Source organism: Lissotriton vulgaris, chromosome 7 (genome assembly GCF_964263255.1).
Source record: "Lissotriton vulgaris chromosome 7, aLisVul1.2, whole genome shotgun sequence".
NCBI classification, from domain to species: domain Eukaryota; kingdom Metazoa; phylum Chordata; class Amphibia; order Caudata; family Salamandridae; genus Lissotriton; species Lissotriton vulgaris.
The window spans coordinates 1,374,136,327-1,374,163,850 of NC_141695.1; the positions used below are offsets into that span (position 1 = coordinate 1,374,136,327).

Here is a 27,524-nt window from a genome sequence, read left to right on the forward strand (position 1 = left end):
GATGAGGAGAGAGGGCCAACCACATCTACAACTCTACCAACCCGAACCCCCTGATATCCAATTGTACACACGTAGAGGGATGGAGAGATTCAAAATCAAACCCAAATCGTCCCGTACGACAAAACAAAAATGATTGTTTTGAAAAGACTGCCCTCACTCACACACCGAAGAGTGTGACATGCTTCATCATTGGGTCTGCTTACAATACGCCCAGGTGTAGCCACACTCTGGACGGAGCATAGGGAAGGGGGTTTGAACATAAAAGACCATTGGACACAATATAACACCACACTACATATTTACATAAACACAAATGTGATCAGTGAATGTCACCCTGTGACTCGAACTAAAGTGCAACAAACGTGCAGTTAATCAGGAAGTGTTAAAACTGGTTTGAGGATACCAAACAGGAATTTATTGACAGGTTCTGCAACCAGGATTAAAAGAAAATAAAGGATGGGTAGTGTTTCCCAGAGAAAATCAAGTTCTCAAAACAACCCTCCTTATACCGCTGTTGTCAACATGTTTCGACTGACTTACTGTGCCATGAGGGTCACCCCGGTCTTCTTCAAGACATGTGTTGCTATCAGTCCTGCATTGGTCAAGCCGCAATTTAGTCAAAGTACCAATTTTACTGATCACCCTGGATTCCAATTGAATCAGCATGTGTGGAGGAGATCCCGACAACACAGGAACACATAAACCAGTTTATTGCTAATGTAAACTCGACATGGCGTCTGTCTCTCAAAGAACACAACTGTTCCGAGGACCGACCTTGTCCGGTTGCCTGCTCTGGGATCGCCGCGTGAAGGAGAAATGCCTGAGTAAACTCTTGAGAGAAATGGTGCTACAATGTTTGCCTTTGAACATTGTGAAGCAAGCAAAACACAATTGGTATGAACAACAATGTGGCTGATGCGCTGTTGTTTAAGGTGGACGCGGTTCAATGGACTGGCTCCAGAGGCGGATATGTTATTCAGAATTGAAAGTAAATTGTTCAGAATTCTGTACATTGTTAATATTTTGGATGGGTTTAGGATATCTAAAATATTTAAGAGAAAAGGAGGCAATGGTTTGCTATGTGATATGGTGAAGATGGATGAAATTGGTATGTTTCTAGCTAGGGAAGAGAAAAACGGACCAAAAATGCAAAGGAGTGGTAGTATGGCTAAAACAATTGGAGGACGAGAGAGTGTGTCAATGGATGTGGGTGAAGACATTTTGTGAACACGTGCAGAGAATGGGAGAAAGTCTCTTTACACCTGAAAATGGAATGAGAGTGAAAGGAGGAGAAGAGCTGGCAATCTGAAGAAAGGGTTGGACAGGTTGTGGGTTGAAAGAGATAACATTTGGTGCTCAGTTTTTTCCACATCGAGGCAACCACAGAAGGAGTAAGGATAAGACTGAACAAAAGAGAGGTTATGAAACTACATAGGTGGTGGTCAGAAAAGTAAAGGGTGTATGAGAGGGACAACAGTGAACATGAATCAAGCAAGTGATGGTAATAATTGTTGTTTTAAGGTAGAAGATGTCTGGAGATTTGGATATGAGGACATTCCATAGTATTATAGGTGGAAAAGAATATAATGGCTTGGGTATGCCGATAGGGTTAGGCTTGAGAAGTAGAGGTGACACAGTCAGGTAGAGAGGGGATGAGATGGCCACAGTTACAGGAACACGAAAAAAGGATGCTCTAATAAGGTGATGTTACATTACAAAGAGAACCACCCTACACAAGACAAGACTAGAATTGATGCAGCTGAATAAAAAACAGGCCTGGTTCCGATATGTGAAGGTTGCGGGGCTGAAAGGTACGGTAGACACGAAAGCTGCTGAAAAGAGTGTGGAGGGGCAAGGAAAGCCTCAGCAGTGGATAAAGAAAGAAGTGGATTGGACGGGGAACATCCTTTAAGACGCGAATGTTACCCCGCGCTACCATTACGACGCGTCTCTTACAACGCAAGTCGTAACTACGACTTGCGCTGGAGGGCGCTCAAGGACAAGGAATAGTTAATATACTATTCCAACACCTTTCCTACTATCCACAGGGACTGGTGTTGGAATAGTAAATTAAACTATTCCTAAGTCCGCACCCTACAGCGCAAGTTGTGGTAACGGTTCGCGTGGTAATAGCCCGCGTTGTACCGTCATACATCCGGATTGGAGAGAGAAATTGGAAGTTTCTGTAAAATGCTGGCAGAAGGACTAACGGATCACTCTCTGATAAAGTACGATTGTCTCGAGATACTAAGGCAAGATGGAGTACATCCATCACGTGGAGGAATAGAAGTGCACCTGTCAGTACTGAGGACATCACAAGCGAATTTGCTGAGAAAAAAAGGAAGATAAATAGCTGGGTGGAGGCAAAAAAACAACTCCAAGTGTCCGAAAAGTAAGAAAATAACTGTTATGTGTTGCACATTAAATAAAAATGTCATCGAATTGAGACACATCAAAAGACTGCAGCAGTCCCTCTGGAGAGGACAGGCAACAGACAGACAAGTTGATTCTAGTTATCAAGTTGAACAACATAAGGACGTCGGGATGTGGGTGATCGTCATGTTCTCTCCAAATCAACCACTGGTATTAGCGTTAGGCCTCAGAAGACCTACACCTCCTCCCTTTTACTAGTCACAGCATTACAGAAATATACTCTGTCTTACTTTTAAAATATTCAAGTGGCGTTACATGGTTGAAGCAGTTTAGGCCTTTAGCACCTGGTGGAGTTCCCAGCTGGCTCTAGGTTTGGTACATGGCAGTCGTGAATACATGTATCGTCACTCCAAGGCCTGGAGTGCTTAGAAGGCAACGAGAAGCTTCACACTCCATCTGTTCCTCACCTTGGTAATACATCACACTCCCGAGTCAGCCCAGAGCACGCGCCCGGGGCCATAAAGACCCACCTGTGTGTACAGCTGTGTAATTCGCAGATTACAACGCTCCCGCCAGGCCTCGCAGATGTACATTGGTCAATACCATATCCTGTACATCCCACCTATAGGCGCCACATAGAACTATATAAGAGAGGGCTGGAAGAACGACTGACACACGTCACTGCCTGCTTCTTTCGTGCACCGGATTCATTCTGAAAGCCAGGTGAGTTTTTATGCAACTGCCACTACTATCACGGGTTTAACTGCTTATTTTTAAGTCTTTTTTTATGTCAGATTAGTGGTGAGGGCAACGCTGGCAGCTTGTGCATATCAGTTATCGGTATCAATACACAGATAACAAATATAATGCAGACATCAACAGCACAAACTAAGCTCCACCAGCATAGCCACCACGAACACAGTCAGCTATTGCAGCGCAAGCTTCGCTCACACCCATCACATACACAGCGCGTGCAGCGCGTGCATCACTCACATGGAACATGTGTGCATGCATGTGCAGCATGGGCAGGAGCTGGCAAAGCTTCCCTCTTACACAGCTCACACCCAGCAGAAATGCAAGCTGCCCAGAAGGCACAGAGGCAGGGCAAGCTTCCCTTGCGCGGGTCCAGTGAATGTGCCTAGAACAGAAACAGTGACGTGACATGACGTTTGCGTCGTATGGAGTGAGAAGGGCAAAGGGAAAGAATATGTTGTTACAGATTGACCACCACTGTCATTAACCCTTCATTCCCCTGCTCTGTCCCCAGGATGATCGTGTTGGTTGCCTCCCTCCTGCTGGTAGAGTCTGCATTTGCTGCAAATAGTAAGTAACAAGCATAGATAACGCTAATAGGCTTGCCTTTTTCATAGAGCTTGGAAAGAGAAACACATATACACACATTTACGCATGGACACAGCTACTTCGCTACAGGCATCCTTACATGCAGACAGAAACCAACACCCATACAGAGGCCGATGTACAAAGAACAGTATGGACCACGGCCTCCATACACACGGAACAACACCCCTACATAGAACAACTCACACAAAACAACATAGACTCAGGCCCTCATACACACAGATAACACCTGTGCAGACATCCATGCACAGACAGCGCTCATGCAGTGGTAGATGCACGCACGACAACATACACATTAGTTAAAGACCCCCATACACCCCATACATTGATGACCAAAGGCACAAGTGTCAAAAAATGTAAACAAATCACCCAGACATACCTTCTTGCAATTAGTGAATACTTCCCACATACCCATGCCCAGAATGTACCAAAGATGCAGACACCCATGCACAAAGACCACACACACACACACATGCACGTGCAAGCAGTAGGTGGATGGTGGATAGTTAGATGGATGGGTGGATTAATTCATAGGTAGATTCAATACCTTCAATCTTTATGATGTTTTCAATTAGTTCTGTTTGTATTTTTATACTTTGAAGGTAATCACTCTTTACTATGGTTAATACTACGCAAATGTTGGCTTTCTACCTCGCACCTAGTTCCTTTTTTCAGATTGTGAATGGGCGTTATTTTGGTGTGGTTTAGCTTTAGTAAATATAAATAAAGGGTATCTTAGACCCAGTTAACGAGGGTGGATGGGATGACTACTTATTCAAACATCTTCGCATGCTTTCCAGGCTAAGCACAAATACAAACAAATCAAACACCTGCCACAAGCCAAGCATAACGTTATCACTACTTTAAGTTCATTGTCCAAGTTTTTGAATCCCACAGTTGTGTATTTTCTAGTTAATAACCCCTTACAATATGTGCTTAAATGTTCAGCATCGCAACGTTCATAAAGAAGCATTTTCGAAGGGGCCACATAAACCCTGAAAGAACTCCAAACTTCAGCACCTGTGCTTTGTTGTGGCTTTAATGAGGCCTTCAAATAAATATCTAACTGCCAGGGAGGGTTTTGATGCTCCCAGCAGCTCCACGGTGCGAACAGAAAATAAATCTCACACTGGCAGTCAGCAGAAAGATTTAAATCCTGTATGTCACGACCAGAATATGAATGGTGTGCCTGCCTTCTAGTGCAATAAATCTCTATACCGTGGAGAATAACCTGTGCATGCTAACTGGCAAATGTGAACATTTCTTGTCCTGAGGAAAAACGCGGTATTTCTAAAGCATCAATATCCGTTTGATATCAGTCACTGAGCATGCTAAAACAGCTACAATACCTAGATAACAATGGAATCGAAAAGGCGGCTTAATTTGCCTTTAAATGCACAATATACTATCTAATTAGTCCCTTTCGCCCTGCAGCGTCCAGTCAGCTCATTGCATGCTCTGCTGGTGAATTTCTACAGAAATCCAGTGGCACCGGCTTCAAAGTGTAACATCTGCAGACTTAAGCACATGAATGCTGCTGCAAAGTGAGTCACTTCCACACTGGATTATTGGGTTCTAAGGTACTTCAGTACCATTTGGATCCTGTCCTTTCTGTACCAATTGCACACGATTAGTCCAGGAATAGAATAGAATGTGTCACACTGGTAGCATTATCAGAAACATGTCACTAGACAGTGTCTCTACCCCACTTGTTACAACAGGAATAGTGACCAATAAAGGCTGCAGAGCTAACTTTTTAGGGCGGGCATAACCCATTATTTTTCTTGAAAAAAACCAAATATATATATATATATATATATATATATATATATATATATATATATATATATATATATATATATATATATACACATAGACATACACTTGCACTCTGCGCCTTGGGTGAGCCACCTTCAGCCATTACATTCTTCGGTTAAGGATCCCTCAGCCACTGGCATGAGACATCAGTGGTGCTGGAACAATTTTCAAAGCGGGAGCAGCAGCGGACAGTGCAGGTAAGCGCGGTGGGGCGGGGCGCAGCAGGGGGATGTCAACAGACGACAGAATAGGAGTTATTGATTTATTTTGTTTGCCCTATTCCGTCGTCTGTCAACATCTCTCTCACTCCGCCTGCTCCACCGCACTTACCTGCACCTACCGCTGCTGAGAGCGATGCCATCAGCGAAGCATCACCAAAGTCATAGAGACGCTGCAAAATCATGCAGAGAACAAGTGTAGCAAATGAGTGACGCCAGCAGCGTAACTAAACTTGAGGCCCCCACCCCCTGAAATGTACATGGAGGGGGCCCCCATCCAGACTCAATCAGGAGCTCTCAGGCCAAGATACTGTGCTGAGGTAAGGGGGCCCTCTGGAGCTCGGGGACACCCCTGTACTGCGGGGGCTGCGTAGGCCTTTGTTACGCCACTGAGCCACGCCCATTCAGCAGAAGTGTGGTAAGGGTGTGGTTTGTAGCTGGTGGTGCATTTTGGAGTACAATTCACACATATATTACAAACACGTGGCGAGGTAATATATTGTCTTTTACAGACAGCACATTTTCCATTGAAATGATTAATAAGTGTGCACAGACATGCAGTTTTATTGATAAAACTATAGAGGGCACAAACAACAAACCATGTAAATCTGGTTTCAGTGAAGATGCATCATTTGCACATCACTAAGTTAAGTGTCCTGATTTGTTTTGATCCTATTAACAAAGTTTTTTCCATCACACTTGAGAATTACAAAAAAGTGCTTCATTTGTGCTTTCTTACCTGCTGATATATCTGAAGTATTTGTACAATCCCTTCACAGGTATTTACATTTGGTTGTGTTAGAGCGAAATGATGTTCTACCGCCATTCCTCTCACACTCGTATTCCAGCAAAATTGCCACATAATTTATTTCATAAAACCCTTTCACTTTGTGGTCAGAGAATGAAAAGTAGTCTCCATTCTCCATGTTAAAAGAATAAGCAGCAGTTTGTCCAGAAGACAGAGCCTGACATCTGACCTCTGTCTTTGAATGCACATAAAATATCCTAAGGTAAAAACAAAGTATAAAGTCATCTTTATTGCTCATTCACCTTCTGAACTCCATCATGATTATTTCTGGGAGTGCTGCAGTGCCACTGCCTTCTTTCTGGGCACCCGATGATGCTGCGTCAAGGACCGCCCTCTTCACTGCCACTGAGATGCTACTGACAGAGCGAGTGCACCCTAAAGTATATCAAAAGGGATGGACGGAATGCTTGAGTTAATCCCTGCCACTGGTAATTAGTCGGGCTGCATCCCAATCCATCATTATTTGCCACCTCAGTTTGGACCCAGCTATAAGCAAATCAATCTTGACCGTCCTCCTTTGAGAACAGTCCAGCCCGATGTTCCTAAACTGGAACACAAGCAACCCAGGCTGGTTTTGCCTGATTTTGCCCTTGTTATGGGTTCATCAGCCGGGTATAGCATGGCAACAGCTCTTCTTTCCTGCCACTGCGATGATGTTTACATGTTTCAGAAAAGGGGGTGGTGATGAACAGAGTGTCTGAATTAAGCAGACCACTCTTACCCAGTCCAAAGATCAGAGCTTGATCCATCACCGTTTTTTAGCTCACTGCACCATCCCAGCTCAGAACTTGGCTATATGCAAATTAGTCTGACCCTGGCCCAGTGCATCATGGGAACAGGGCAGACCAAACTACCAAGCCAATTCTTATACTGGGAAGGAAACAGGCTACCGGGGACCGGTTTCTGGCATTTCAGCCGTCTTCGGCCCGGCTTGCTTGAATCCTGATGGTGCAATGAGCTAGGGACTCACATCTGAGTATACCCTTCCACGCTTATGGTGGACAAAAATGATTCAGAAAAGGGGGTGGTGATGAACAGAGTGTCTGAATTAAGCAGACCACTCTTACCCAGTCCAAAGATCAGGGCTTGATCCATCACCGTTTTTTAGCTCACTGCACCATCCCAGCTCAGAACTTGGCTATATGCAAATTAGTCTGACCCTGGCCCAGTGCATCATGGGAACAGGGCAGACCAAACTACCAAGCCAATTCTTATACTGGGAAGGAAACAAGCTACCGGGGACCGGTTTCTGGCATTTCAGCCGTCTTCGGCCCGGCTTGCTTGAATCCTGATGGTGCAATGAGCTAGGGACTCACATCTGAGTATACCCTTCCACGCTTATGGTGGACAAAATGATTCAGAAAAGGGGGTGGTGATGAACAGAGTGTCTGAATTAAGCAGACCACTCTTACCCAGTCCAAAGATCAGGGCTTGATCCATCACCGTTTTTTAGCTCACTGCACCATCCCAGCTCAGAACTTGGCTATATGCAAATTAGTCTGACCCTGGCCCAGTGCATCATGGGAACAGGGCAGACCAAACTACCAAGCCAATTCTTATACTGGGAAGGAAACAAGCTACCGGGGACCGGTTTCTGGCATTTCAGCCGTCTTCAGCCCGGCTTGCTTGAATCCTGATGGTGCAATGAGCTAGGGACTCACATCTGAGTATACCCTTCCACGCTTATGGTGGACAAAAATGATTCAGAAAAGGGGGTGGCGATGAACAGAGTGTCTGAATTAAGCAGACCACTCTTACCTAGTCCAAAGATCAGGGCTTGATCCATCACCGTTTTTTAGCTCACTGCACCATCCCAGCTCAGAACTTGGCTATATGCAAATTAGTCTGACTCTGGCCCAGTGCATCATGGGAACAGGGCAGACCAAACTACCAAGCCAATTCTTATACTGGGAAGGAAACAAGCTACCGGGGACCGGTTTCTGGCATTTCAGCCGTCTTCGGCCCGGCTTGCTTGAATCCTGATGGTGCAATGAGCTAGGGACTCACATCTGAGTATACCCTTCCACGCTTATGGTGGACAAAAATGATTCAGAAAAGGGGGTGGTGATGAACAGAGTGTCTGAATTAAGCAGACCACTCTTACCCAGTCCAAAGATCAGGGCTTGATCCATCACCGTTTTTTAGCTCACTGCACCATCCCAGCTCAGAACTTGGCTATATGCAAATTAGTCTGACCCTGGCCCAGTGCATCATGGGAACAGGGCAGACCAAACTACCAAGCCAATTCTTATACTGGGAAGGAAACAAGCTACCGGGGACCGGTTTCTGGCATTTCAGCCGTCTTCGGCCCGGCTTGCTTGAATCCTGATGGTGCAATGAGCTAGGGACTCACATCTGAGTATACCCTTCCACGCTTATGGTGGACAAAAATGATTCAGAAAAGGGGGTGGTGATGAACAGAGTGTCTGAATTAAGCAGACCACTCTTACCCAGTCCAAAGATCAGGGCTTGATCCATCACCGTTTTTTAGCTCACTGCACCATCCCAGCTCAGAACTTGGCTATATGCAAATTAGTCTGACCCTGGCCCAGTGCATCATGGGAACAGGGCAGACCAAACTACCAAGCCAATTCTTATACTGGGAAGGAAACAAGCTACCGGTGTGGCAGGGTATACTCAGACATGAGTCCCTTTCTCACTGCACCATCAGGATTCAAGCAAGCCGGGCCGAAGAAGGCTGAAATGCCAGAAACCGGTCCCCGGTAGCTTGTCTCCTTTCTGGTGAAGAATTGGCTTGGTAGTTTAGTCTGCCCTGTTCCCATGATGCACTGGGCAAGGGACAGACGGATTTGCATATAGCCAGGTTCTGAGCTGGGATGGTGCAGTGAGATAAATAACGGCGATGGATCAAGCCCTGATCTTTGGACTGGGTAAGAGTGGTCTGCTTAATTCAGACACTCTGTTCATCACCACCCCCTTTTCTGAATCGTTTTTGGCCACTATAGGTGTGGCAGGGTATACTCAGACATGAGTCCCTTTCTCACTGCACCATCAGGATTCAAGCAAGCCGGGCCGAAGAAGGCTGAAATGCCAGAAACCGGTCCCCGGTAGCTTGTCTCCTTTCTGGTGAAGAATTGGCTTGGTAGTTTAGTCTGCCCTGTTCCCATGATGCACTGGGCCAGGGACAGACAGATTTGCATATAGCCAGGTTCTGAGCTGGGATGGTGCAGTGAGATAAATAACGGTGATGGATCAAGCCCTGATCTTTGGACTGGGTAAGAGTGGTCTGCTTAATTCAGACACTCTGTTCATCACCACCCCCTTTTCTGAATCGTTTTTGGCCACTATAGGTGTGGCAGGGTATACTCAGACATGAGTCCCTTTCTCACTGCACCATCAGGATTCAAGCAAGCCGGGCCGAAGAAGGCTGAAATGCCAGAAACCGGTCCCCGGTAGCTTGTCTCCTTTCTGGTGAAGAATTGGCTTGGTAGTTTAGTCTGCCCTGTTCCCATGATGCACTGGGCCAGGGACAGACGGATTTGCATATAGCCAGGTTCTGAGCTGGGATGGTGCAGTGAGATAAATAACGGTGATGGATCAAGCCCTGATCTTTGGACTGGGTAAGAGTGGTCTGCTTAATTCAGACACTCTGTTCATCGCCACCCCCTTTTCTGAGATGTTTACATGTGAGCATGGCCGGTAGCTCTATTCCCCTTCTCTGGGATGCCACTCACAACCAGAACACACCCAGCTACTCTCTCCTTTGCTGCCAGGCCATTGCTGCTGCTAAACATGGCTGGTGGCTTTCTCCAGCTGCACACAAACATTAGCAAAGCCAATGGGTATGGCTTGAAAATCACCATACAAAGTCAACTTATTGACTGTGCCCATGCTTGTAAATACAGTATCACTGAAGCTAAACACACAAGTCACCAATGCACATTTTTAGGAGTCACCTATTGCAGATCAAACATTTCAGGTATTTGGAAGCGCATGTTATCTAACGTCATAAATAAGTCATTAGGTGCTCTTGGGGCAATTAAGTATTCAGCCTAATTACAAATCTCGCCCAATACTGTCTCCTTGCTGTCAGAGTCTCTTCTCACATCTTCTCCCCTTGACCACCTGCTTGCATTAACCCCTTTCACTTACCTACTCTCTTTTTCTCCATAATCCCTTCACTCACCCCTTCTACTCTCCCCCTCTATGGTTTCTATCATCCATCCACTCTCTCACCACAACCACTCTTTCTTTGGAACTCTTACATGCTTTCCAGTTCCACCCACCGTCTTACCCCTCCACTCTCTCTTTAACCCCTTGTATTCTACCAATCAATCTACTTTCTCACAGCCAAGAGTTTTTCTCACCGCCATATTCTATGGCCCGTCCAGTCACTCTCATCACTCTCACACCCTAGGCGTTTCGTCCCATTGCTTAAAACAACTCTAATATCCAAACCCACCATTCTCTGACCATCCATTAATCCGCTTGCCCTGTTCAACTTGCTCACACTATTACATTGTCTGTCATCACTCTATTCACACTCTCAATCCTCTATTCACTCTGAGCTAGCCATTTACTCCCACCCTTCCATTTATCTCTTACCACATCCATTTTCTCACCCCTCCACTCTCTATTCTCCTGTTCTCACGTTATCTGTTCTCTAATCAGTATTCACCCTTCATTCCTTCACCCCAGTCAACACACTTATTTCTTTCTCATCCCTGTGCCCAGGCATCCACTACCCCCGTCGACTCTCTCGCACTATTCATGTTTTCAGTCCATCAGGGAACTCACACCTATATTTAAAATCTCATCGCTCCATTCACACTCTCACCACATCCATTACCTACCACTTATACAGTTTCACAATCATTTACTTTGATTACCTCCATACTTTCTAACCACCAACACTCTCATTACCTCCACAGTCTTGCCACTATGCTCTTTCCACTTCAATCTGTCGCACCTACACTCTCCGGTCCCACTTTCCCCCAGGGACCATCTGCTCTCTCATCCCATCCACCAACACTCTTATTATCTCTCTCCCTCTTCCTCCATCTCATCTTTGCAACCTCTTCCCAATCCACGTTGAAACACCCATGAACTCCTTCATGCTCCACTGCTCTCTCAACCAACCTCTGTTCCACCTAGGGTCCTAGTTATCAGTAGTACAGGAGGTGCAGTGGCATGGGGCTCGGAGGTATGAGAACCCAAAACACTCCAATTATATCTGGTTTTGAAACCACTGGATAGAAGAAAATGAACAATGCTACCTAGGTCTTAGGAAAACCTTTTAGCATGTCAGGCAACCGCTGTTCTGTTTCACAGAAACAACCCCTTTCTTATGTGGGTGAGGGGTTGTTTCTGAAAAATAAAAACATTGCCAAGCAGGTGTCATTACATTTTTGCAGGTAATCCATCACGTATTTTCTTAAGTGACTCTGCTATGTCAACGCAAACACTTTTGGTGAAAAACTTCCCTGCCATTTCAGCACAGCTGGACTGGGAACAGAAACCAGCCCTGGCAATTCCGCTCGACCCGCCGATGGGGAGGGGGGGTGGACGGGGCGCGGGGGGAGGGAAGGTGTGCTACTGAGAAGTGCCGGCTGGGGAGTGGCAGGAGGGGTTCTAGTGTCAAGCACCGCTGCTGTAGTGGTAAAGGGGGCCGATATTGCAGCACTGCTGCAAAACCGTCCCCCAGTAACAAATCCGTCCCCATGGGTCAAAAACCGGCCCCCGCCCTTCCGACCTACCGGAAAATGCCCGGTGCCCACTACGGCCAGTGCGGCCCTTCATATCAGCAAGGAACTCTAAATTTAAAGACCCATTATCCCAAGCATAAAAAGAACCCTCCAAATATGAAATACCCACTACATTATGTTACAAAAATATAATACTTGGATGCCGACAATCCCAATTTAAAAGCCTGTGTCCAAATTCCAATCAGCCTTCAGAAAGTCCGAGGCTATCGAGCCGTTTAGGGGGCGAAACACGTGTTGGTTGCTCACAGCACACAAACAATATACAAGTGTAACATTCTGATGGAATAATGTATACTGGAGTTGGAGCGACACAACTATTACCAAATAGAAACAGAAATTTCAATGAGACAGCAAGGACTCTGCACTTTTTTTTAACTTAAGGGTAGATACTTTTTATTAAAGGGTAGATGCACTCAATCCTTTCTGCAAGTATACCAATACAGAGAGTAAATTGGTCCAAATCTCAACAAGTGGACTACCCACTCGGACTATGAAAAATTCTCAACAGCGAGGGAGTACTGGACCTTGATGCACACCGTAATAAAAACTGAAATAGGTTATTATAGCTGAGTTCTGATGTCACAACGACTAACGTCAGAGTCAGCAAGCAGGGCCAAGGCGGTCATGGAGCAAAACTACAGGTGCAGCTTAAACATTGAAAATGGGAACTCTGGGGCATATTACCAACAACTAGCGACAATTATCGCTATGTTGGCTTAGCGGCTATATTTTTATCGCCGTGCTGCGGCGATTTTTATCGCTTAGGAGCCTTGCTATTATCAAGGTTTATCTCCTAAGCGATAAAAATCGTCCGAAATGCATGAATATCGCTGGAAAGTCAGCAATATTCATGCATTACCGAGCTAATGTTCTTAGCCATATTATCCACCTCCCATTGGATAACATGGCTAAGAACTGCTCATGGCAGGTGTTAGCTTTTGGAGATATTCGCGCTTAGCGCGAATATCTCCAAAAGTTTGTAATAGGAGATAGCGATGTTAGCGACTGTTTCCAGTCGCTAACATCTTGGCACGCCCACTTTGCATGTCATTAGTGATAAATTTCACTGACATGCAAAGCGGGGCCCAAGATGGTCGCTATCTCCTACTAACTGTCGCTAACTGGTGTTAGCGATAGCTAGGTAATAGGGAGATAATTTTATCTCCGCTTTCTTGGCTTTTAAAGCCAAAAAAGCGGAGATAATCCCCTTGATAATATGCCCCTGTGTTTTTTCTTCTGCTATGGTTTTCTAGAAAGAAAAATGTTTCATCGTGAAGGAGATATTTATGGCAACATGTTTGCTTTATAGGTAGTTGCAGGAAAGGCCATTGGGGGAAAGATCGAATCTCTGAATGTTTCTACACAATCTGAGCCCAGAGCATGTTTTAATCTGATTGAGATGAAACTGATTCTAATTTTGTCTTGTAAAAACTACTTACTGCTTTTTTGTGTGTTTAATTTTTCAGTGCAGATTTATTCTGCTTTTATCATTCATGTCTACAATGAACTTGAATGAGCAAAACACCAGTGACTGAAGCTGATTGTGGGAAGGGTGATGGAATGACAATGACATATATGGAATAAACTATTTGCCATACATTAAAAGGATATTGCGAGTCATGACCTTATAAAGGATTTCGGTTTTCTGCCTCGTTTTTAGGGGATACTTTATTACGAATAATGAAAGTGGCTTCAAATTTCTGTAGCATTTGACATGCAATTTATGAGGTAAAATATATATATAGAATATTGCAAGTCACAGAGAATTTCCATGATCTTATAGAAGCACAAGGCAAGTTCCCCTATAATGGCATGCAACTATAAGGTGATTAAAAATAGCCCAGTTTCCTATGGGTATTTTTGTTCCTCTTAGTATGTAGCCCCTTAAATGGTGTGCATATTGATGGAGAGAAGTATCTGAAAGGAAATGCACCATTTTACCTTTCAAAACCATTAAAACGTTTGCAGTCTGTGAAATGTAGAGGAGTATTTTAATTACATAAAATATAATTGTGTAAGGATAGCACCTTTTCTTGTCTCGATCATAGAACAGGAAATAGTTACAATTTCAAAAGCGCCTAGACTTTCCTTTAGAAAATGTTTCATTACAATTGTGTCTACTGAGGATTACACAAAACAAAGAGTGATTGGTGGATTGCTTGTATTCATTTCAGCCCCTGGAAATTACTCTGGGACACATTCCAGTGAATCTCTTTTTAGTGCGAGTCTGAAGGCAGCTGTCGCTATGGCGACAATCTTTCGTATCCTAAAAAAAAATCTCTCTAAAAAGGGGCTTTTAGTCTGTCCATTACTTACCATTCGTTGGCATAGTTATCATTCTTTCTTACATTTATTTTTCATTTAATTGGTGGCCATCCGCTGTGATTGAGCCAATTGTGGCATTTTTAAATAGCACAAACTCGACCCCACCAGAAGATATTGAGGAGCTTTACATGAACAACAGCTACTTTACACAAGTTTGCATTCATTTTTTAAAAAAGGCAGCAGATTTAGGGTCTGATTACGAGTTTGGCGGTCCTCCTGCAGGACCAGCACCGTACATCCCCAGAAGGACTGCCAAGTCCATGGTGAATCCGCAAGCCAGATTCTGTGTAGAATCCAGGGCTTGTGGGCGGGTTGGCAGCAGTCCCATGGCGGTGGCATCCTTTGGCTGAGGATTACAGCCAGCAGTCATGTCGCCGCCGTGGGACCGCTGCTATGCCTTGTGTGCAGTATGGCATGAACCATAACGTGCATGCCACAGTGCGTGCAGGAGCAGGGACTTGTGCAGATTTCGCCTGGGGTGGGCCAGTTGGGAGCCCCTTTCCCTACCTATCAGCAAGCATTTCATGGTGGTCTTACTGCCATGAAACGCTTAGTGGAAAGGCAGGTCATAATTCAATATGCGGGGCCGGCATCACCACCGCCCCAAATGTGGCTGCCAATCCGCACCCCTCTGCCGCAGGATCCTGGATCCTTGCGGTGGAGGCGGTTCTGTGGTGGTCAGACCGCCACACTCCTAATAGAGCAGGCAGACCCACAGGGGTGGCGGTGGTCGGATCTCGGACTGCCTTACTCGTAATAAGGCCCTAAGTGTTTTTCCCAGAATCACAGGATGTTGAGGTGACACTGTAACTCATAATGACGTCTGCTCTTCCCGCTCCCACCAGCTCCTCCACTCAAGTTAGGCCTAAAAAGCTGAGGCTTTCTCAGTGAAATTTGCAACAGTATCTAGTGGGATGACTGTGGGTCACAATAACCAAAGCTGGGGCTGGGTGTAGGTTAAACCAGCGCACAAGCAGCGACAAAGTTGGCCCATTTCAAGCTATCTCAACTGACTTTGTTTTTTTTCATGTTGCATAAGATTCATCTTGAGGCCATTAGCTTGGTTGACATTGAATCAAAGGAGTTTGCCCACATAAAAAGCCTATCAAACGTGCGAATATTGTCGCTATCATTTTCGCAATTTAAACCTCCTGAAATGTAAATCCGGTATTTGTGAGGGTCGTATTGCTTTTTACTGGGCAGTTGTGTAAGGCTCTTTCTTCAAAACACAAACACACACTAAAGGTTTAGGCCATGCTTCAACACAGGCAATTCCCCGTCATACAAAATACTAGTCGGATTTTCCCCTTTCACCCTCTGGTTTCTGACAGACAGCTTATAAATGGCAGTAGCTAAGGCAGCTTTTATCGTTGCTCTTGATAGAATTCTCCCCTTACTAACAATATCCAGATCACCAGGGAACTAATTAATTCAATAGATAGTCATACTGTTAGTTTATGTATTTTCGTCTGCACTTGTGCGCAGCCCTTTGTCTACTTAAACATCTGTGTTTTGAGCTTAAACACATGCAAGGTGAACCAGACAATTGTCTGCTTCAAAGCTGAGAATTAATGCCCGTTGGTTATGTAAGGGTTGTTCATTGTTTTGTATTGATGCAAAAAAAAACCTCTCAACTGGTCCAATGGATGACTTTATTACAAAGGTCACGTTTCTCAGCCAGCAACCCCAATCATGCTAGGACTTAGATCATTCGTGTCCCTACAAGGATGTGGAGCAGAATGCTGCAGTGTACCTAGTACTATAAAGAATTACAGCATTTTATCAGTTTCTTTAGATGCCATTAAGATAAGGTGTAAATGCTAACAATGGCTTTGTGTGTAACCTGGAAACAGACACTACACGCTTGTAGATGAGTGAGAAGGCGTCACATGCTGCTGCACCTACATGCATATTTACTGAAATAGCACTTTATTGATTGAAGATGCCCTTAATCATTCTAATGTTATATTTAAAATACCGTCAGTAGCCATGGGGCGTACAAATTTGGAATACATTTGGTAGACAAAGGTAGAAGCCGAAGGGCAATTTAAAAAACCCAATGAAGAACATGCATGGCTCGTCTGCAAATTGCAAAGACTGAAGTTAAAATTACTTTTCTTCACATCCTTTAAGGAAACAGTTTAGGACGTGATCTAACATAGTGGTGTGCTGAATATCCTATTCTGCTTACCTAATTGTTTATTGTGAAAGCATTGCCGATTTCTCATGCGGCTACCAATTCATAATTTATGCTGTTATTCAGAGGCCCAGACGTGGGTCCTTTGCTCACTGTGCCACTGGATTCAAGCTAGCCTGGCTGATAAGGGCTGATACCCCAAAACTGCTTCCAGCATGCTTGTTTCTTGTCCAGGGAGGGTTTAGATTTGCAGTTCGGGCGGGACTGTTCCCTTGTGGAGCAGGGTCAAGACTGATTTGCAGACGGCTGGGTCCAAACTGGGGTCGCGTGGTGATCAAAAAAATGATAGAATAAACTCAGATCTATGCAAATGTTTGCATTGTTCAACATTTCATTCATCTTTTGTTCTTTTTGCTCGTTATTCAAAGAGGGCCACAAACGATGGTGTGAAACCAAACCGTCATCAACATTTCCAGTCTCTCTCTCTCTCAGTATGGGTGTTTGGCAATGAAGGCAACATATATTACAGATTTTCAGTTTTCAATGTACTTTATGTAAATTTGTGTAAAATTATTTCTTGGTGAACATCCTGCACACTATGCCAATCTACTCTATGCCACGCCATTCCACTCTATGCCACTCCACTCCATTCTACACAACGCCATTCCATTCCATTCCACTCTACACCACTCCATTTCCTCTACGCCAGTCCACTCCAGTTCACTTTACTCTACTCTATGCCACTCCCCTCCATTCTACACCACTTCACTCTATGCCACTCGACGCTAAGCCCCTCCATTCAACCCTACGCCACTCTGCTCTACATCACTCTACTGCACTCAATGACACTTTACTCTATGCCACACTACACCTTTCTAAGCCAATCCACCCTATGCCATTCTACTCTCTGCAACTCGACTCTATGCATACCTACTGTTCACCACTCCACTGCATGCCACTTCACTTTACACCGTTCCAGTCCACTCTGTGCCCCTCCAGTCACTGCCACCCTTCTGTACAACATGACTAAAAGACACTGGCAAAGCCAATAGTTCTCGCATAGGCGAGACCTATTGCCTTTGACAGTCAGCATTTCCATAGAGACGTCAATGGAATGAAAATATCGCTAGCGCATTGTGTTTCCTTTCCAGGGTTATACGCTAAGCACGCTCTGCTCTACCAGCATGCTTTATAATCCTTCATATGATGGGAAAAGGGATTTCAATATCTCTGCCCAATGTTGACACGTGCAAGGATTTCTGTCTATCAATATCGAGCTGTTTTAGATCTGAAGATCCTGATGAAAATTAAAGCTAACCGAGCGGCGGGCAGACAGCCAAGGAGGAGGAGAGAACTTTTTAAATTAAATAGGCAGTTTTATAAATCACGGGCATATACTTACTTTTTTTCTTATTACAGGCTTATTCTGACACTAGACTTCACTTATAATTAGAAATAAAGGACATACCTCTCTAAGGATTTTACAGTCTCCCACATATCAAATCCTTGTAACTTACCGTTGGGTTTAACTTGTCCTACTAAGTGCCAAATTTAACGTTCAGTAGCACTATGAGAGGTGTGCATTAAACACTTTCACGTCTCTATACATTTAGGGATGTAGTTACAGGTTCGCAGTTGAAAATACTTAATCTTCGAGCACCTTTTCCCTTCTCCCTGTGACGGACCTTTATAGGTGCCTGAAGAATAGATGGGCCAGGATTAATCACAATTCAGTGTAACCGATTTGGTCACACAGTAAAACTGAGTCAAAAGTTGGTTTAAGTATGGATTTATTACAAATTCAAAGCCAAACTGATATACACAAGTCTCAGGAATATATTGAATCAATCCACACAGTATTACAAGTGCCATGGGGTATATGGTACTTGTAATAGGGCAGTGTAAACTAACAAAAAAATGGTTCTGCATATGCAATGAATGGATGAGATAAAAACAAATAGCCAGTAGAATGAAAATTAAAATAAAGTACTCCTGTGTGCTGATCCAAAATATGATTGCCAATGGCTGAAGGAGGCTGAACTAAAACCTCCAAGAGTACGTATAGAACTCCGTATGCTTGGTGTGAATAGCAATTGCACCACAACACGTCAAATCAAAAAATGATATCCAGCACTGCTATTTGTTCTTCTAGCCAATCTGCAATCTGCATTGCGTCTGGAAACAAATAAAATTGACTACAAAAATCATTCTTTCGTTGTTCCAGAATAACAGTGAAATAAACCATTTACAAAGGATGAAATATATATCCTGCAATGTATTTCTCGTGATGAGTAAGAGAGGGGGGTTGAATTGCACACTGCTATGAAATGAAATGTGGGACGAACACATGACCCCTGCAAAGTAGCGCATAGGATCCAGAAAGGAGTAGATTCTGAGATTGCTGTATACAGTTAAAGAAAATCTAACAGTAAATTCTTTAAACAATTATAACCAGAAGACAATGTCACAATTATTGTGTAAATGTACAAAAATTGTGATGCGAAATATTGTATCTTTTTGTTAAAATGTGCAAAATTTAAAAAAACAAAATATATAGCATTGCCTCAAAGTACAGAAATTGCTCATCAAACCACTGAAATGTAATGAAAGAGTTTTTGAATATTTTGAAAAGAAGAAAGAGGTGACCTTATTCGGCAATTCGAATACTTCAAAGTAATTTCCAACAGCCCTGTGCAGTTCTACTCATCATCAACTAAACAGACATGTCATAATTTTAGAGGTCTGTGAAATGCTTCAGGACAATACACAACTTTAATTTACCCTACCTTCCAGGTTCTAGCTACATACTATGGCCGCTTCTTGACCTTCTAACAGTGATAATCATATAAGGGATGATATTAACAAAGTCCATTCCAGCAGATCTCCCCTCCATCTCTCACTTCACCCCATGCCTACTCAGGGCCATAAGCAAAATATCTCAGAGTGTACAAACCAATGTAGTAACCAGCTAAGTTGACTATGATCATATGGACTCCATGTAATGAAGACTACAAGTAAATACTTGATCCATTACTACAGTGCCACAGTTCTATTGTCTTTAAATATACTTCACTAGCGTAGGAATACTGAACAATAATTAACCTAACCCCTAGCAGTACTATGGGAACGCTGCACTATACTGGTCATTGCTTATGTGAAGGCTGTAGTCTTGAAAGCTTTTTTCCTTGCACCTTTGGCAAATATGGCTCTTGTTGTTACTTTCTAGTCCAGGGTCGATTCTCTTCCTTTGCTGGGGAATATGGAGCTGGAGGCGGAACCGCATTCTCCGACTCAGGACCACATATGAAAGGACCAATCACAGCCCTTCGGATACGTGAGAATCCCAGCCACATCATTGGGTAAACTCTACATCTTCGTATTTAATGTTGTTAACTAAATGGAAAAGCGTAGCACAGTACCTCCTTTACCACACACCACCGATTTCTTGCCTTCTTATCTATCTCCCTATTTTTTCCACGTCTAACATATTTCCTGCAGTCTTTTCCTCTCCTCTAACACTCACTACCCTCCCCAGTAAGAAACACAAATCATCATTCTATTATACTCCATTGTTGGTCTCGCAGCTTCCCCAGTGTACACATCAGGTCTTTCTCTGCTCACTGAGTGCCTCCCTGCTTGTCCACCGCCCTTATTGTTGTAGACTCTTTTCAACTCACTCTTAATTGGAGGGCAATGGCAGCAGGCTGACAATGAAAAACAATTATATACCCCAGTGGAGCACTACTCAAATGTACGCAGTAACATCACTGTACTTCATAGCCCAAACTGCGGAACACAAGTTCTTTTCTGTAGAATAATTTGTAAAAAATAAAAATTAAAAATAAAAATAAGTGTGGCGGCCTCATTCAACAATCCCTAGCTCCAATGTCCAAATCACAAGTCTCCACAAAGTGTTAATATAGATAAGTTCTCCACTTTATTTTTCAATCGTCAAATGCGTCCAATACATCCAAAGCAAAAATGTAGCCAACACGTGTTTCGTCTACGGTAGGTATACCACTGACTTCCTCAGAGCTACAAATTAAAACATAATTAACCTTAGTTCTGATGTTGGTCTAACCGAAATTGAGCTATCACCACATTGAAAGTGACCACAAGAGAATAAATTGTTTGGACCCCCAAGCCAGGAATATAGTTATGGGTGTTTTTATAAATTGGCAACCAATAGTGTCACAGTTCTACCTCAGGATAGTCCAATCACCAGAATGAATAACTCCATAAAAATTCCTTGTAGATTAAAAATAGAGAAGAAAAGCTGGAGATTAAGCTAGTGCCCCCTAATAATTGAGAACATGCCATGCTCTCACCACAATACCATGAATACATTTTAAGCCATGTAATCCTGTTTCAAATGCGTTCAAACTTAATCATGAACAATTCTATCGCAAACTATCTGAAGTGCTGCGGACAAGTATAATAGCTACTGTCTTCCAATATCCTTAACAAACAAAGTCAAATTATAATAATCCTGCTATTCGCCCATAAATCCAATACTGTTGTTATATCCTGGTGTAAGCTTCTTACCGCATCAATTACCATGGCCGCCAGCTCTTATCAGAGGCAATTTCATCAACTGAAATAAATGTATAATATTTGTAAGAAATATATAATTATGTCAAAGAATTATCCAATCCTATAACATATCAATAAACTCACTCTTTAATCTAAATGCGTATTATGCCAATAAACCTCCCTGGTTTAGTACTATACATACGGAACCATTCTGTGTCATGTATACACCAGAACTGGCAACAGTAAAGTTATCAAGGCACATATCACACTAATAATAAACTCGTAATCCCTAGAATCCCAATTGGAACGATGCCGCAAACATCAGTCTTGAAAAATGTTGAAAAAACACACCAGATTATCGATATATCACGTGCATGATACACTGGTAATTGCATTGTTACCATTTCGACCTACAAATCATCAGTTATCATTCGATAGCTAGCCATCACTAATATTAGCAGTAACCCTTTTATGTTCCATTATATTGTGCATTGGAATACGGCTGTGAACCTATTAATATCAAAAATATAAAAACCGACAGTATTCGGTTCACCATAAAACAAAGTAATAGTTTAATGTCTATAACTGAAATGACATCCTTTTTTATCCACTATAAATATCCAGTTGATGTGGAGAACAACTATCACTATCCGAGGTAAAACAAATTACTGGTGTTGAACAGAGGGGAAGAGTAGAGATCGTAAATAGGAGGAGACAGTTGAGGAGTAGAGAGGGAGGGTGGGAGGTGGGTCAAATGAAGGCCAAAGTTACTGGGAAGAATAGAGGAGAAGTGGCTGTACAGGGAGGGGAAGGAGGGTGTCAAATGAAGGCCAAAGGTACAGGGAGAAGAGAGGAGAGGGGGCTGTACAGGGAGGGAAGGGAGGGGGGGTCAAAGGAAGGCCAGAGGTATGGGGAAAAGAGAGAAGAAGGTGCTGGACACGTGCAGTAGCCTATGAAAGGTAAATGTAGGAGGACAGGCAACAGGCGGAGTGGGGGGGGGTTGGGCTAGATGGTAATTAAGGGAGGAGTAAGGGACTGTAAGGTCAGAGGGAGGGAAGAGGAAGGAAGTACCGAGGGGGGAGACATGGTTGTGAAGCAAAGGGTGAGGAAGGGGAGGTTGAAGAGAGATGGGAGGTGTAAGAGAATAATTTAGGGTACGAGATAGGGAAAAGAGCGGAAAAGGATGAGGAGAAATAGGGAGGGAGGGGGGAAGGTAAGGAAAGTTGATTGGTAGACCAGGATGTAAGAAAGGTGGATTAAGTAGGAGAGAGGTGGGCGGGATTAGAGGGATTAGGGGGGAGGGGATACCATTGGAATATCGGGAAGATGCAGGGTAGGGAGGGGGAGTGGAGGCCTGAGGTAAGGCAGACGAGATAGGGGGTAGATCATATTGGGAAGGGGGAAGAATGGGAGAGGAGAGAGCAAGAGAAGGGGGGGACAGAGAGTAGGCCTGAATCAATAGCCCCAACTGAATATATGGATAATATAATGGTCCCCACACCATAATCAATTACCAGTGTGCCCCTTAATCGTAATATTAGGTCTCTCCCATGAGTATATTCCCTTAATGTTATTGGTATAACACATCAGCGCCATCATGTAACATCTATGTATACTTCCATCTCGTCTTACAACATAGAAAACGGGCTGAATTAATATCAGCCTGTTGAGCCAGCGCCATATTTGTATAGTCTCCTGACATATTTTATACAGGAAGAACATCAAATAATGATCACAACCCATATCCTAAGCCTTAGTGTATTGAGGAGAGGATCACTGTAGTGAATTTTGTTAATACCTACAGTGTCTATAATAATATTATAATTCAACGCTAACATATTTTTCTATTACCTGTAATATTCATTTCCACACCACCATATCACATCTTATCAGATCTCTATATCAAACGCTAACGTCTTTTTCTAGTACCTATAATCTCCATATCCGCACCAATTTGTACCATTAATATGTAATCCCATCATGTAAACAATGTAAATATTGTACCATCCTGGTAATGGTGTACTAAACCAGCGCCATCTTTGTGCAGTCTCTTGGCAAGTGCTGCTTAGAGAAAATAACAACAACAAAAAAAGACCATGATTTATATGCAAAACAATGCTATATTTGAAAAACGAAAAGCCAAAGGGAGTTATATATACATTATACATTATCCATAACTCATATTCACATTACCTCAGAATAACAAGTGTATTCAAAATCATGATTATTTAATGGGGACTTATATATACATTTTATTATAATTACGCTTTATTTTTGCCATTACGTTTGCGGACCTCTTTATATTTACACCCTTCTGTAGTGGTTGGATTCACACCGACCAGGCCCCGGAGTTCCAGAGACAAAAGAAGACACCTGAGGCAAGAATAGTTTCATTGGCGGGAAGACCACGAGCGATCTCCTGCGGGTTTATTTATACCCTCGGGGCGAGACCACCCCGAGGGATGTAGGGGTGCATGGGTGCGTTACATTTCAAGAGAGAGCCTGGATGGCTCTCTACATCCCTCCTTCATTTTAGTCTAACATCAGAACGTTTTATACACCCTCACGGGGATGCACAGGCAAAGTCTCGGAGTCTTTGGCTAGGACCCGGGTTGGGTCGAAGGCTGTAGCGTTGGTTCCGGCCACTGGGGGTTGTCACACGTCCAGTTGGGTTTTCCTGGGCCCCCTCACGGGTCTGGATTTGAACAGTTGAGCTTGTGTTGGCCCCGGCCCTTTGATCCAACTGTTGATGCCCTTCCATCGCCGGACTCCACGCCAGTGATGACCCCGAAAGGGTTGCTCTTAGTGTCATGTCCTGAAATGCCTCCACTTCCAGGTCTGCTTCCACTTACTGGGCTCTTTTGAAGCTGGAGACGTTGCGAGTGACCATTTGGTTTCCTCTCCGGACTGTCACCATTGTTCCTTTGACCCTTTCGACCGTCCAGATCTCAGGCTCATATGGTGTTCGAAACTTCCACCCGGGGTGACGGTCCTTGATCACCATCGAGTCCCCTATCGCAATAGTTGGCTCCTGCGCACGACGGGTCTCACTTGCTTTCCTGTTCGTGGTTTCTCTCCTCCCCTGGACCGCCTCGTCGTCCCTTTGCTCAGGCATCCACGCTGGATCTGCCGGTATGCTGTCTCTTGGGGCCCTCTTGAACAGCAGGTGTGCGGGAGCACATTTCGTGGTGCTGTGAGGGGTTTGGCGATATGCCCCGAGAAACTGGTCAAGGGCTGACTCTGGGCTTTCTCCATTGTCTACGGCAATACGTAGTGCTCGATTGAGCGTTCTCATCAGCCTTTCCACCTCCCCATTTGCTTGGGGCCACAATGGGGTGATCTTCCTGTGTCGTATGGCAAGGTTGGCTAGGTAGTCTTGAAATACCCGTCCTTGGAAGGGGGGTCCATTGTCTGACTTAACCTCTGCAGGCAAACCCATTAGTGCAAAGACCCAATCCAGTACCGTCTTCACTTGCGAGAATGCTGTTGTTGTGATGACTTCCACAATTGGAAACTTTGAAAATGAATGTAAAATAACCATCATATGATGGCTGTCAGGAAAATTGCCGAAGTCCACACTCAGGTGTGTCCATGGGGTGTTGCAGGGTTCCTCAGTGACCACGGGTGCTAGTGCTGGGTCTCCTCCGGTGATCGTGCAAGCATGGCATGACCTCACCATCTCATCCACCATGGCATCCATGGTTGGGAACCAAACTTTGTTTCTCAGTCTCGCTTTGGTCTTAGCCATTCCTTGGTGTCCCACATGGGCTAGGGCAAGGATCCTCTTCTGTAAACTTTCAGGTACTACAATCAAATGACCTCTCAAAACGACTCCTTCCTCTCCAACGCTAAACTCATGTCGCACCTGCCATATCTGTTGCCGAGCATGGCCGATCTCCAGCCGGAGGGTTCGGGCCCCTCCCATACAGTGTGCCCAGCTATTGTCTTCCAACGCTTCTCGGACTCTGGATAGGGTTGCATCTTCCTGGGTGGCTTGTCCTATCTCAGCCAGCGTCATTGCTTTGGGGCAGGCAGACTGTGAAATCATGTTAACGAAGGATTCCACACTGCAAATAACATCCGGGGGACGGGCTGACACATTCACTTCAGGATGTCGGGACAGATAGTCCACCGGATTGTGTGCTCCTGAGCGGAAAACAACCTTGAAGTTATACCCTTGCAGTTGCAAAGCCCACCGTTCGATTAGTGGGGGAGCCAGACGGGTCGATCCTGCAAATAGTGGTAGCAGTGGTTTGTGGTCTGTCACTACAGTAATTTCTTGGCCACACAGGTAGAGATGAAAATGTTGGCACGCCCACTTGATGGCCAGTGCTTCACGTTCAATCTGTGCGCAGCGCGTTTCAGTGTCAGTCTGCGCTTTGCTAGCATATGCAACTGGCCTCCATACCTCAGTGCCATGGTGCTGCAGGAGCACTGCTCCTAGTCCCACTGGACTCGCATCAACAACGAGTTCCGTCTTGCGCTGTGGCTGAAAGTATGCCATCACGGTCTTGTCTAGCAGGCTCTCCTTGATGTCCTGGAATGCCTTGTTAGCTGTTACCGACCAGTCCCACTTTCGGTCCTGGCACGTGAGTGCTTGCAGGGGCTCCGACATCGCCGCCAGGTTGGGGATGAATCGACTGCAGTAGGTGGCCATGCCCAGAAAACTCCTCAACTCTGTAGGGTTGCGCGGGGTGCTCGCTGTCCGGATCGCCTCCGCATTCTTTGGGTCCACCTTGAGTCTTTCACGCGTGAATATGTATCCAAAGAAATCGATACTTTCCTGGTAGAAGGAGCATTTAGACTTGTGTAAGGTTAACCCACAGTCCACCAACCATTGCAGCGTTGCTCGCAGGTGTGCGTGATGCTCCTCAAGCGTGTCCGAATATACCAGTATGTCGGCGCTGAGGTTTATGACTCCTCGCAGCCCTGACAAAATCTCTCGAATTGCATTCTGGAAAACTTCGGCTGCGGACGACACTCCAAAACTGAGTTGCCGGTAGCGGCGTAGTCCCACGTGTGTCGAGAAGGTGTTGATGTATCGGCTTTCGGGTTCCAATTCTAGCTGATGGTATCCTGCATTAAGATCTAGTTTTGAAAACCACTTTGCACCGTTCAAATTGGCCACAATGTCGTCCATCGTAGGGGTGATGTGCCGCTCCCGTTTCACAGCCATGTTGGGGAGCCTCATGTCAACACAGAGTCGAATTGCTCCTGGTTGTTTGGGCTTAGGGGCCACAACCAATGGAGACACCCACGGTGTGGGCCCGGATACCTTTTCTATTACTCCAAGTTCCTCTAGTTTCCTGAGCTCCTCCTCCACCTGCAGTCTGAGGTTGAATGGCACACGCCGGTGTCGGAGAGCTATGGGTCGTACTGATGTGTCGATGTGCAGTCTGAATTTCTTCCCTCTAAGTTTGCCCAAACCTCGGAAGAGCTCTGGGAATTCTCCTAGCAGAGCCTCCGCCTGATACTCATGCACTTGGTTTGCGAAAAAACCAAGTTCTACTTCCTCGGCCGTGTGGCAACTGAGCAGGGTCCCTTTCTTGCCTTCGGTCATGTGGAATCTTGCCTCCGTTGAGTGGTTTCTGCTCACAATGGTAGTTTGAATTACGCCCCGCAGCGGCAGGGGGTCAGTTCCTCCATATGTGTATATTTTTGCACTTGAGGGCGTGAGGGGTGGCTTCGGTGATAGCTTCTCATACTGTTAAGTGTCCATAACATTCACTGAAGCTCCGGTGTCAATGAGAGCTTGTACATCAGTGCCTTCAATAGTCACGGAGCACATGGGGGGTGGCCGTCGTTTCGTTCCTGATCGGCTGACATATGATATAACGAACACCTCCTCATCGTCATCATCTTCGTACATCGGACGCTTCTCTTGTGCCTGATTATCAGGCAGTGGTTCCTGTTCATCCAGCGAGATCTGACGGATGCGCTGTGGTAGGCTACTGGACCTAGGCATCATGGATCGAAAACGTCCTCCTCGGCACACCTTCGCGTAGTGGTTCATCCTTCCAAAGCGGGAACACGTCTTCCCTTTTGCCCCGCACCTGGCCTCCGCTGGGTGATCTTTTCCACAGTATCCACACTTCCTCTGTGTGTTTTTTGCTGCTTGGCATGTTGGCAGAGGTCTCCTCTGGATGGCATCAACCGTTTCTTCTTTGACTGGTAGGAGACGTGCTGACGGCGGAGTGGCTACCGGGGTGTGTAGGTCTGCCTCCATC

General features: G+C 44.8%; 1 protein-coding gene across 1 annotated transcript in view; it reads left to right on the top strand.

Moving 5' to 3' along the window:
- The first annotated feature begins 2,796 nt into the window (after nt 1-2,796).
- LOC147703741 (zymogen granule membrane protein 16-like) overlaps nt 2,797-27,524 on the top strand; it is a 28,069-nt gene continuing 3,341 nt past the window's right edge. Inside the window, exons 1-3 of the mRNA XM_086928967.1 lie at nt 2,797-3,096; nt 3,641-3,696; nt 19,991-20,123. Coding sequence (XP_086785093.1) covers nt 3,642-3,696; nt 19,991-20,123 — 188 coding nt within the window. The 5' untranslated portion in view covers nt 2,797-3,096; nt 3,641. The remainder of the gene's footprint in view (nt 3,097-3,640; nt 3,697-19,990; nt 20,124-27,524) is intronic.